Below are 11,310 nucleotides of genomic sequence, written 5' to 3'. Positions count from 1 at the left end.
GTTTGAGCACTTCCAATTTACCTTGATTCATGGACCTTACATTCCAGGTTCCTATGCAATATTGTTCTTTACAGCATTGGACTTACTTCCATCACCATCGACATTCACAGCTGAGCATTGTTTTCACTGTGGCTCAGCCACTTCATTCTTTCTGGAGCTATTTCTCCCCTCTTCTCCAGTAGCATATTGGGCACCAAGTGACCTGGGGAGTTCATCTTTCAGTGTCATATCTTTTTGCCTTTTCATACTGTTCATGGGATTCTCAAGGCAAGAATACTGCAGTGGTTTGCCATTCCCTTCTCCAGTGGACCACATTTTGTCAGAACTCTGTACCATGACCCAGCCCTAAATGGCATGGCTCATAGTTTTATTGAGTTAGACAAGGCTGTGGTTCAAGTGATCGGTTTGGTTAGTTTTCTGTAATTATGGTTTTCATTTTGTCTGCCCTCTGATGGATAACGATAAGAGGCTTGTCGAAGCTTCCTGATGGGAAGGATTGGCTGTGGGGGGATCTATGTCTTGTTCTGATGGGTGGGGCCATGCTCAGTAAATCTTTCGTCCAATTTTCTGTTTTGTGTGAGGCTTTAGACAATTGTTAATCTTTCTCTGGGCTTCTGTTTGTCTCATTGTTAACATGAGGGATGGATTATGGTAACTTTTGTTACCAGCTTTACAGCAATATTAGGAATACAGAATGAGATAATATATTTGAAAGAAGTTCAGAAAAAGAAAAAAAGTGAAACACTACACTAACGTAGGAAATGGCTATGATACAATTTTCTCATGATTCTGAGGTTAAGTGGAGAGAGAATCGTGCTTTTACAACAGGCCTTGCCTTCAGTAAAGTTGTACAATTTCTGACATTTGTCTTCTGGCCTTTTATTACACCATTCTTCGTCCTATTTTCCAATTTCACTTATGCCTCACCTCCTGCTAACAGTCATAGGAGGTTGTCTTACAGCGTAGGTCTCTTCTGTCAGTGAGGAAATGATTCTGAGAAAGTTATTTACCTGAAGTTGAATAACTTAACGGGTGACTACTAATGTGTTTTTTTTGTAAAGAAAGAGTAAAAATATTGTGAAAGTTAAAAGTGAAAGTCGCTCAGTCGTGTCCGACCCTTTGCGACCCCATAGACTATGCAGTCCATGGAATTCTCCAGAGCAGAACACTGGAGCGGGTAGCCTCTCCCTCCTGCAGCGGATCTTCCCAACCCAGGGATCGAACTGGGGTTTCCTGCATTGCAGGCGGATTCTTTACCAACTGAGCTATGAGGGAAGCACCCCCCCCCCCGCCCAAAAGTATTGTCTGTAACTGAAATTGAAGTCTCAGTAGGAATAAGCTTTTGTGGTGAACACATCCTGAAGATTCTCACATGACAATCACCTACTGTACCAAGGGTAAAGGTAGTAATCCCCCAGTTGTATTCAATTCTTTGTGACCCCATGAACTGTAGCCCGCCAGGCTCCTGTGTCCTTGGAATTCTCCAGACAGAATACTGGAGTGGGTCAGGGGATCTTCCTGACCCAGGGATCAAACCTGGGTCTCCTGCATTGCAGGTGGATTCTTTACCATCTGAGCCACCGGAGAAGGGGACAACAGAGGATGAGATGGTTGGACAGCATCACTGATTCAATGGTCACATTTTTGAGCAAATTCTGGGAGGTGGTGAAGGACAGGGAAGCCTGGCGTGCTGCAGTCCATAGAGTCCATAGGGTCTCAAAGAGTTGGACATGAGTTAATGACTGAACAACAACCAGCAAAGGTAAAATTGAAACTTTTAAACAGTTTTTACCATCATTGAAGATGTAGCTGAATGGTATTTTAGAAGTTTAGGAGCGAAGAAGACTTATGCCCTTTTTGCCATAACTTTCCTCATTGCCCCTTTAACATCCTTATTCCTCAGACTATATATTAGGGGGTTCAGCATGGGTGTCAGAGCCCCATAAAACACTGAGATAAATTTGTCTTGATCCGAGGATGACTTGGACTGTGGTTTCATATACATGGAAATGGCTGCCCCATAGAAGATTACCACCACAGTCAAATGAGAAGCACAGGTAGAGAAGGCCTTGAGCCTACCCTGGGCTGAGCGAATCCTTAGGACAGCAGTGACAATTCGGACGTAGGAGAGGAGAACAAATCCAAAGGGTAGGAGAAGGGTAAAAATGCCTGTGATGAGGATCAGAAGCTCATTGAGACTGGTATCAGAACAGGCCAGCTTAAGAAGGGAGAGAATCTCACAGACAAAATGGTTGATGACATTCATCCCACAGAAGTGAAGCCTCAGGGATAAGATGAGCATGGCAGTGAGCACAAGAGATGCCCCCCATGAGGTAGCAGCCAGCCAGACACACACTGAGCCATTCATGACCACGGAATAGCGCAGGGGATTGCCGATAGCAACCACACGATCATAGGCCATGACAGCCAGTAGGAGGCACTCTGCTGTACCCAAGGCCAAAGAGACACTTATTTGGGTCAAACATCGTGGGTAAGAAAGGTAAGGATGAGCAGAGAAGCAATGCACCAAAGCCTGGGGCATGGAGACTGTTCCATAGCAAAGGTCTGAGAAAGACAGGTTACTAAGGAAGAAATACATTGGAGTGTGGAGGTGAGGGTCACTGTGAATAAGAAAGATGATCAGTCCATTCCCCAATAATGTGCTGAGGTAAGTGATCAGCACCAGTGTGAAAAATGTGACCTTCCACTCAGGATAGTTAGATATTCCAATAAGGAGAAACTCGAATACTGCTGTAGCATTACCCATGGCCATCCTTTCCACTTTCCACTATTCATTGAATGGGTGCCAATGTAGTTGTCTAGTTTTACCTGAGAGAATGAGAATAAACATGGAAGGATGGTATAAGAAAGTTGGAAATAATTAGGGTGTACAGGATCATTCTCTTTGTCCTCTTCCAGAGATATAAGAATACAAATGAGATATCTATAATGGGAACAGACGGCAAGCTAAAAATCTACTCCCTCCCCTGGAAAACAGCCAATTCCCCATCCTTTTGAAATGGTTATATGAAAAGTTCTCCAACCCACTTTTGCCAGATGCCTTTTTGTTTCATTTTTTTCCAAGTAAGAAGAGAGGAAAAGGAGGGCATCTTTCTGCTTCTCTCACTTGTTCACTTTCCAAGACAAATCTGATTCATAAAAATGGTTGAACATCTGTCAGCTTGAGTTACTTACCTCCACCAAGAGGGTACCTTCTAACAGTCTTAGCTAAAATATTGCCTATGCTTGTCTCTCACTCCTAGATTGTTCATACCTCCATTCTCCCATTTTGCTAGTATCTACTACGGTGCTTGTCATAGAGTCCTGCCGAGTATTTCTTTGGTCTGAAGTGATATTCTGTAAACATGGTTTATCATGAAAGTGCTGAGGTCTGTGAAAACCCTCTGCGAATGTCCATGGTTGGAGTTACATTTCCAGCTCTTCTGGTGTTTTCCATGTTGTGATTGCAGGGCCCCAGTTAAGAATGTGACTATCTAATATGATGTTTCTAAAAGTTTGAGTGTACACGTGTTCCCAATAAATAAATTTAAATTAAAAAAAAAAGTGGTAAGAAGTGACCAGCCTACCTGAAAAAGCACTCTCTTCTCACCTTCATCACTCTCTTTCCCCTCATGCTGCTTAATTTTTCTTATAGCACATTCCAATATTTGAAACTGCATTAATGATTTGATGGTTTAGTACTTAATTATTTGCCTGCCATGTGAATGTAAATTGATTGAGGACCGAACCTTGTCTATTTTTTTTTTTTTTACTGGCTTGTCCTTGGTACCTAGGACAGTGCCTGGGGGGGGCATCATAAGTAACTGATAGATATGGAATGAATAGATGAATGTATAAAGTCCTGGGGGGTCACACATATTATTCAGAATCAAACTATTCCTCTTGTCACCTGCACTGCCATTCTTTATTCCAAGTCATTGTCATTGCTCTCCTGAATTCTGCCAACAACTTCCTCACTGGTTTCCCTCTTTCTGGCTTTGCCCCCATTCACTTCAAATGATTCAGCTAAATTGTAAGTTGGATCAGATTACTACTTCTACTACTACTAAGTTGCTTCAGTCGTGTCCGACTCTGTGCGGCCCCATAGATGGCAGCCCACCAGGCTCCCCCGTCCCTGGGATGATTCTCCAGGCAAGAACACTGGAGTGGGTTGCCATTTCCTTCTCCAATGCATGAAAGTGAAAAGTGAAAGTGAAGTCGCTCAGTTGTCTCTGACTCTTAGCAACCCCATGGACTGTAGCCCACCAGGCTCCTCCGTCCATGGGATTTTCCAGGCAAGAGTACTGGATCAGATTACTCTTCCATTAAAAAATTTCTATAGCTTTTTATTTCAACCCAATTTAGCACCAATTTCCTTACTATGAGCTATCAGGTGCTAAATGGTTTGCTTTCCCTTTACCTCTCGGACCCCAGTGCCTACTATTCTTTTCCTTGCTTACTTTGCTCTAGTCACACTGGCCTCCTCATTGTTCCTTAAACACCGTGGCTCATCCCTTTCTCAGAGCCTTTGATCTCTTTGATCTTGTTACTCCATATTTCTGAAACCAAGATCCTTGTATGCCTTACCTTCCCACTCCTCTCAGGTCTTTACTCACAATGCATCTTTTCGTTTAGTTTTTCTTTGGCCGCCCTGTGTAAAAGCTTTACATCTCACCCCTGGCATTTTATGTCCCCCTTTTCTACATGACTGTTCTCTTTAGAATTATTACTTCTAGCACATTATATATTTTATCTATCAATTATGTTTTTAATTATCTCTCTCAACTAGAATATACACTCAATGAAGTTGCTGCTGCATGCCCAAAACCTAGAATAGTGCCTGGTACATGAAAGGTTCTTAAGGATTATCTGCTTAATGAATGTGTGAATGCAACTCTTTAGCTGTTCCATACTAAAAGACAGGTTTTCTTTCCACCTGCCTCTTCCCTAGATAATGCTGTTTATATGCCAAGCACCCCCTAATGTATACATGCTCCTTCATGACAGCAACTTTCCCTTCTCTTCTATCCATTTCTTGAAGCTTCTGCTACTCACTGGCTATTTCTCTGGATAAGTTTCTTCCCTTCACTGGCTGAGGCTTTTATTTGCAATCTAGTTAAACTAAGTGATCTCTAAGAGTCCTTCTACCTCTGACTTGCTAGGATTCTCTAATTTCCCTCAATTAAAATGAAAACAAAACAAAACTCAACACTCCTCAGAATAGGAAGAATCTACATTTTCCTCCACTGTTGGAGAAGCATGTGGGCTACAGAAAAGGTTTATTAAGGGATGGAATTTCTCTAGCCATCTTTGAAATGGGAGACTCACTTGTCTTTAGAAGTCTTTAGCAAAGAAGATTCTATAAATCTCTCACTTCTCTATCCTGGAGTCCAAGTAACCTGTCCCTGTGTCTAGTTCTGTACTTGTTCAGCCTCCCAGACAGGCTAAGTACACAAGAATGTTACATTCATGGAAGTGAAAGTGCATGCCACTTGTGAAGTGGTGAACACATGTAAGGGTTAAGGAGAATAGTAACTTGCCTTCACAGGAGTGTGCTCATAGCTTGAGAAATCTAATGCTGATTTTGTCCTCATTTATCATGGTACTCTGAGAAAGAGGTTTCCCTTGGATTGCTTCTTCCTTCCCAAGCTAAAATTGAAATAGTCATTTCCACAGAGGGAAAATGCAGAAAGATTAGAGTCACATGACTATATGAAACAATGCCCTGAAGCCTGTTATATTTTAAGTTAGTACACTCATACTTCCTGGAGAAGGAAATGGCAACCCACTCCAGTATTCTTGCCTTGAAAATCCTATGGACGGAGGAGTCCATGGGGTTGCAAAGAGTCGGACACGACTGAGTGACTAACACACACACTCATACGTGAAATTTGAGTGGTTTGTGTTTAACTCTCAATTGCCTATATACGGGCCATTCATAGTAGAATATCTAGAAAGATGGTGGACAAGCTGCAGATGGGAGGATGAAGTGGTTTTGCATAGATAGAGACTGCTGATTATTATGCCATTTAAAAATTTCTGTTGCTCCTAGAACGCTATAAAACAGACTGATTTTGTTGTTGAATATTAAATATTGATCAACTGTTTTCTCTCCTTATATAAACCTATCATTCTTAATGACCTGAAAGATGTGTTTTGTTTCTCCAGTATTGAGGTTGTGTTTATAGAGTCTAGGGCTTCCCTGGTGGCTCAGACAGTAAAGAGCCTGCCTGCAGTGCAGAAGACCCAGGTTCGACCCCTGGGTTGGGAAGCTCCCCTTGAGAAGGAAATGGCAACCCACTCCAGTATTCTTGCCTGGAAAATCCCATGGATGGAGGAGCCTGGCGGGTTACAGTCCATGGGGTCGCAAAGAGTTGGACTCGACTGAGCAACTTTACTTTCTTTTCACTATTTATAGAGTCTATCCCTTAGCCCTTCCTGAACCTAACTGAAAAAGCTAATGAGCCGTTTGACTAAAACTTGCTGCTCAGTCTATGTGGGTGCGGGAAGATTTGTTTTTAATGGTGTTATGCTTACTGACAGAAACTGGGATTGAACCTATGAACTTGCCTTCATTAGTACTGTGTTTGGACCTATGGAACTAGAATTGATGACAACTTCCATTTCACACTCAAAGGCTTCTCAACATCTAAATCAAGGGAACTATTTTTCATTTAGTGTGGGCCCTGCTCTCCAAAGACAGTGGTGATTGTCTTATCCTAAAATTATCATTAAAGAAGAATGTTTCCCATCTTAGTCTTGTTGCCTGCAATTATTTATATAGCCTAATTTTTCTTTCAACTAATAGCTGCCGTTTGCCTTCCGGAAGGTTGCCCATGTCTGATAAATGATTAGAGATTTTTTTTTTTTTAAAGTAGGAGGGGGAATGAAAGAAATTGGAGTCTTTTTCTGATATTGACTCACCATTGGAGGTTCCTCTCAAGTACCAGTAGATGGAGCAGAATGAGACTGCCAAAAATATCAATTTTCTAACAGTTGTCAGGTTTGGAACACTGACAATCTCCCTGAAAACTCTCCTGATGAGATTTCAAAAGCCTTTCCAGCTTCTAAAACTCCCAAATGCCTGGAAACCTGAAGAAAAAAAAGATTTAAAAAAAAATTAGGTCAAGTTACAATCGCCAAATCTTTGATGTACAGCCCTTGTTGATGGTATTATATTATTTAATTTCTTAGACAAACATTTCTTTCGCTGACCTTTGACTCATATACATCGTTGTCCTATCTTTCCTAGAAAAGTTATAACATAAGGAGGATTGAGGTCTTTCAAATACTTTGCCTCAAAACCCATAGGTTATTTCAATTTTAGAACTGCTTGATTAGACACCTTTTGCCTCTTGGCAATATTTATCTATCTATTATCTTATCTTGATGAACTGGAACACAATTAAACCAAATTGTCACTTTAAAGAGACGGAAATGATAATAGACCATGTTGTGTCCAGGGCTTTAAAGTAAATTGAACGATCTCCAGGAAATGTCCTGGGCTCTGTGAATACCTTACCAAGTTTCTTACTCTTCTCTACTACCTATTTTCAGTGTCAGAATGTGAAAGCATACAACCTGAAGACTCCAAGGTCCTGAGCGTTCCTCAGTCAGCAAAAAGATTTAATGACAGTTACTCTACCCACTAAAGCGTTTCAAAAGCATTAAACTGGAGTTGAAGCCCAAAGCCATTTGGTTACCCCTCATTTTGTCCAGAAAACATAACAAACAGAACCTGCCTTACAATGAGCAGTTTGGTTTTTAGGAATTATGCCATTCTTCCCCTTCTCTTGATCTAGGTTCAGAATCCATTGCTATATGTTTACCTGGAAGCCATCACCAGAGGTTCTATCTCTGGGAACATACTTTGCTCTGAACTAAATCTATGTATCCTACTTTCTCAGCCTACTCATGATGTCTGGGGTCCAATTCTCTTCCAGATTCAATTCCAAATGCAAGGAGAAAGTTGATGAGCTGCTCAGTAACTTAAATAACTTGAAGTTGCAAAGTGTTACCAGACCATTTATCTCACGAGTACAGTTCAAAGTTTCTGGTCCAGAAAGAAATAATTAACTTGTGAGAGCTTCAGGGACCTCATCCCAAACAGGCAATTAAATTTTGCCAAACCAGAGCTGTTTGGAAAAGAAAAAAGTGATATTTTGTGTAGGGAAAACAAATAGAGAAAGAGAAAGGAGACTTTTGAGACCATGAGACTTTTGTATACCACTGTTGGGCTTTGTAGAGAACTAAGAAATAATTCTTTTTTATTTTGGTCCATAGTCTCTTCACATTCTTTCTGTATTAAATTGGTGCCATGACAGAGCTTGCAGCTGGTAGAGAAATGCCTATTGGGACACGGCTGGGATAGACAGTGCACAACGGCAAGTGCGTGTGGTATTGATTCCCACGTTGAAATAGCCCTTAGGCTTGCTTTTCCATTCCCACTTCTACCATCCCAGCCTGCTCCAACAGCTTTCGTGGGAGCTTTTTTCCAACTGTTTCAAGTCTGTATTCCTTCATGTGACATGCAAGGTCAACTATGATAGTTCCCCATCTATCATTTAACATTCATTTGCTCAGGCATTTACACATTACTGTAGTTATTCTACAAATAATGATTACCCACCGTGTGTCAAGCTTTGCATTGAGGATACAATGGAGAAAAAAAAAATCCGGACAGAGATCCCACTTTCATGGAGGGAAAACGGATGTTAAGCGAGCAATCAAGAATATAAATATGCACCTGTGATAAGTGTTAGCCAAACTACACGGTGATTTTTGTTATTGATTCTCACAACCACCTCTGTCTCCCACGACTTCTCAACAATTTCTCTCCAGTTGAGTCAGGATACTTTCTTCATTGCTCTATGAAAGCTCACCCCTATTCTTTCTGCACCAATAGTCCTAATGGTCTACTAACTTCAAGAGCAAAATACTACCTAATCCATTTTTCAACACTCAGCCTAGTATTTTGGCTCTTTTGTTATGTTTGTCCATGTTATTGGATTCTTTAGCTATATCATAGGTAACCTGAGAACAAAATATTGTTTTTTCACTCTGTAACACTTTTTACGGTAGTAGCAGTAGATAATAGGGTGGTGGGAAGCCATCTGAGGAAGTGGTTATGACTGTGTACTCAGAGGCTTACTAACTATGCGACTTTGTTCAAGTAATTCAAATTATCTGAGCCTAACTTTCCTTTTCATAGGAAATAAGTAAATACATGGAAAATGCTTAGAATAGTGCCTGGCACATGGAAAGTTTCAATAAATATTACCATTATTAGCTCTTTCTGCTTCTCCAAATGCATTCGCATAAATTGGTTTCTTTATTTTATAAATGAGAAAAATGTGCCCTAAAGCAATGAAGTGAATCGACTAAAGGTCACACAATTAATTAAAGACAGAGATGGAGAAAAAACTCAGGGTTTATTACTTCCAGATCACTGACTTTTAAGAAATTATCTGTATGGTATTTTACTTGATGCTTTCTTTGAGGAAAAAGGTCTCAAATCTGGTACTGAACAAGATTTTTTCCAGGTCCTTGAGAACTCAGAATGCCATATTTTTACCACTTTATTAAGGCATCAATCTTTAGCTGAAACTTGTTGCTCTGTCAGTTAGTAAACAGTAATATTTAGGATTCTTTACTGTCTGAGCCCAGCAGTGCTAGAGGTAAAGAACCTGCCTGCCAGTGCAGGAGATGTAAGAGGCATGGGTTCAATCCCTGAGTCGGAGAGATTCCCTTGGAGTAGGGAATGGCAATTCCAGTACTCTTGCCTGGAGAATCCCATGGACCGAGGAACCTGGTGGGCTACAGTCCAAAGGGTCAAAAAGAATTGGAGGGGACTTAGCACAGCACAATATTAAAGATAAAGAATCAGCTCTTATGAAAGTACTTAACTTCAGTCAGCGTTATGACCACTGAAGGCATCCCTAATGCGTCATATCTCAAATTGTTTAAAAGGGAGGGCCCTTTGTTTAATGAGAGAGTGGACACCTTACAAGCTGTCTGACATTGGGCTAGTCACTTTGACTTTCTGCGGCTTATTATTATTATTATTTTTATCATACAGACCATTTCCAAGGCCCATTCCAATTATGACCTTCTCGGTTAAAGAGAAACTGTTCCTATTTAAAGCATCCTTTTTTGATAGTGGGTCATAAATATCTTTCCTGTGTATGAAAGATAACTAAGGAAGTTATGTTAAGTCCTAGTATCAGTAAAAGGGTGGCAGGAAAGATCTGGGTTAAGGTTAAAAAAAAAAAAAAGCAGCCGGCGGGGGGGCATTTGTGGATTCTATAGTTTAGTGCAGGGATGTATCCTAATAGTGAAATGAAGGCCTTAGAAGACTAAACAGCAGGAGTTTCTGTGGGCAAAGGGAAAGAGGCAGGGGTTGGGGGACTAAGCTGATGGGAATATGTTTCTCTATTTTGAAAAGATTGTGACTAGTAGAAAACCTCTTCGATAACTCTGCTTCTGACGTACTCTTGAAAGATCCTTAATCAGAGGATGAGCAAAAGAAAAAGTGTGTGGTGAATTCCAAAAGGCTAACTGTAATCCAGGCAATTCCTCATCACAGTCTTTGGATGCTTGTCTGGAGTTATGCACAAAACTACAATCTTCATTTAGCAAGTAACAATTCTGCCTTCTCCCTTTTCCCTATGCTGTGAGATAGACCTGAGCCGTGTATTAGCAGGAAAAAAAGGGAGATGAGGTTCTGGACAGGACTGATCAGCCAGCTTTTCATGTGCTTAGTCGCTCAGTTGTGTCCGACTCTTTGTGGCCCCATGGACTGTAACCCGCCAGGCTCCTCTGTCCATGAGGATTCTCCAGGCAAGAATACTGAAGTGGGTTGCCATGCCCACCTCCAGGGGATCTTCCCAACCCAGGGATCAAAGCAAGGTCTCCTGCATTGCAGGTGGATAACTTCACCATCTGGGCCACCAGGGAAGCCCTGGTGGCTTCTCATAATAGTCTTTAAATAGATTTATAAGGAATTTGTCTCAACACTGAAAAATGAAGTGCTCATCTTCAAATGGAAAAATGTTTTCCCACTTCTGATGCTTTGAGGTTGATCCTAGACAAATGGAACATATCCTTTTATTTTATTCTCACATTTCATGGTAAATATTTATTTCTTGCAATTGCACAGTACCCAAGTGGATCTCTGTATTTGGCCCCTGCTCTCGGATACAAAGATTGAAAACTTAGAAATTGCCTTTGAAAACTAAGGATCAATAAACTTGCCTTTGAAAACTAAGGATCAATAAAAGAAGAAATATAAGAAAGACATGTTAATGAATG

The 11,310-nt window shown here is 40.9% G+C and overlaps 1 protein-coding gene across 1 annotated transcript; it reads right to left on the bottom strand.

Annotated features, from left to right (window-relative positions):
• Nucleotides 1–1,846: 1,846 nt before the first annotated feature.
• Nucleotides 1,847–2,773, bottom strand: LOC138071641 (olfactory receptor 13H1-like). Its single transcript, XM_068963118.1, has one exon. The coding sequence runs from the start codon at nt 2,771–2,773 to the stop codon at nt 1,847–1,849; it is 927 nt and encodes a 308-aa protein (XP_068819219.1).
• Nucleotides 2,774–11,310: the final 8,537 nt, after the last annotated feature.

Source organism: Capricornis sumatraensis, chromosome X, assembly GCF_032405125.1.
Source record: "Capricornis sumatraensis isolate serow.1 chromosome X, serow.2, whole genome shotgun sequence".
In the NCBI taxonomy this organism is placed as follows: Eukaryota; Metazoa; Chordata; class Mammalia; order Artiodactyla; family Bovidae; genus Capricornis; species Capricornis sumatraensis.
This window is presented reverse-complemented; position numbering and strand designations above follow the sequence as displayed.

Coding starts and splice junctions, on each gene's coding strand:
- LOC138071641 (XM_068963118.1), bottom strand. CDS start 2,773: ATGGCCATGGGTAATGCTACAGCAGTATTCGAGTTTCTCCTTATTGGA.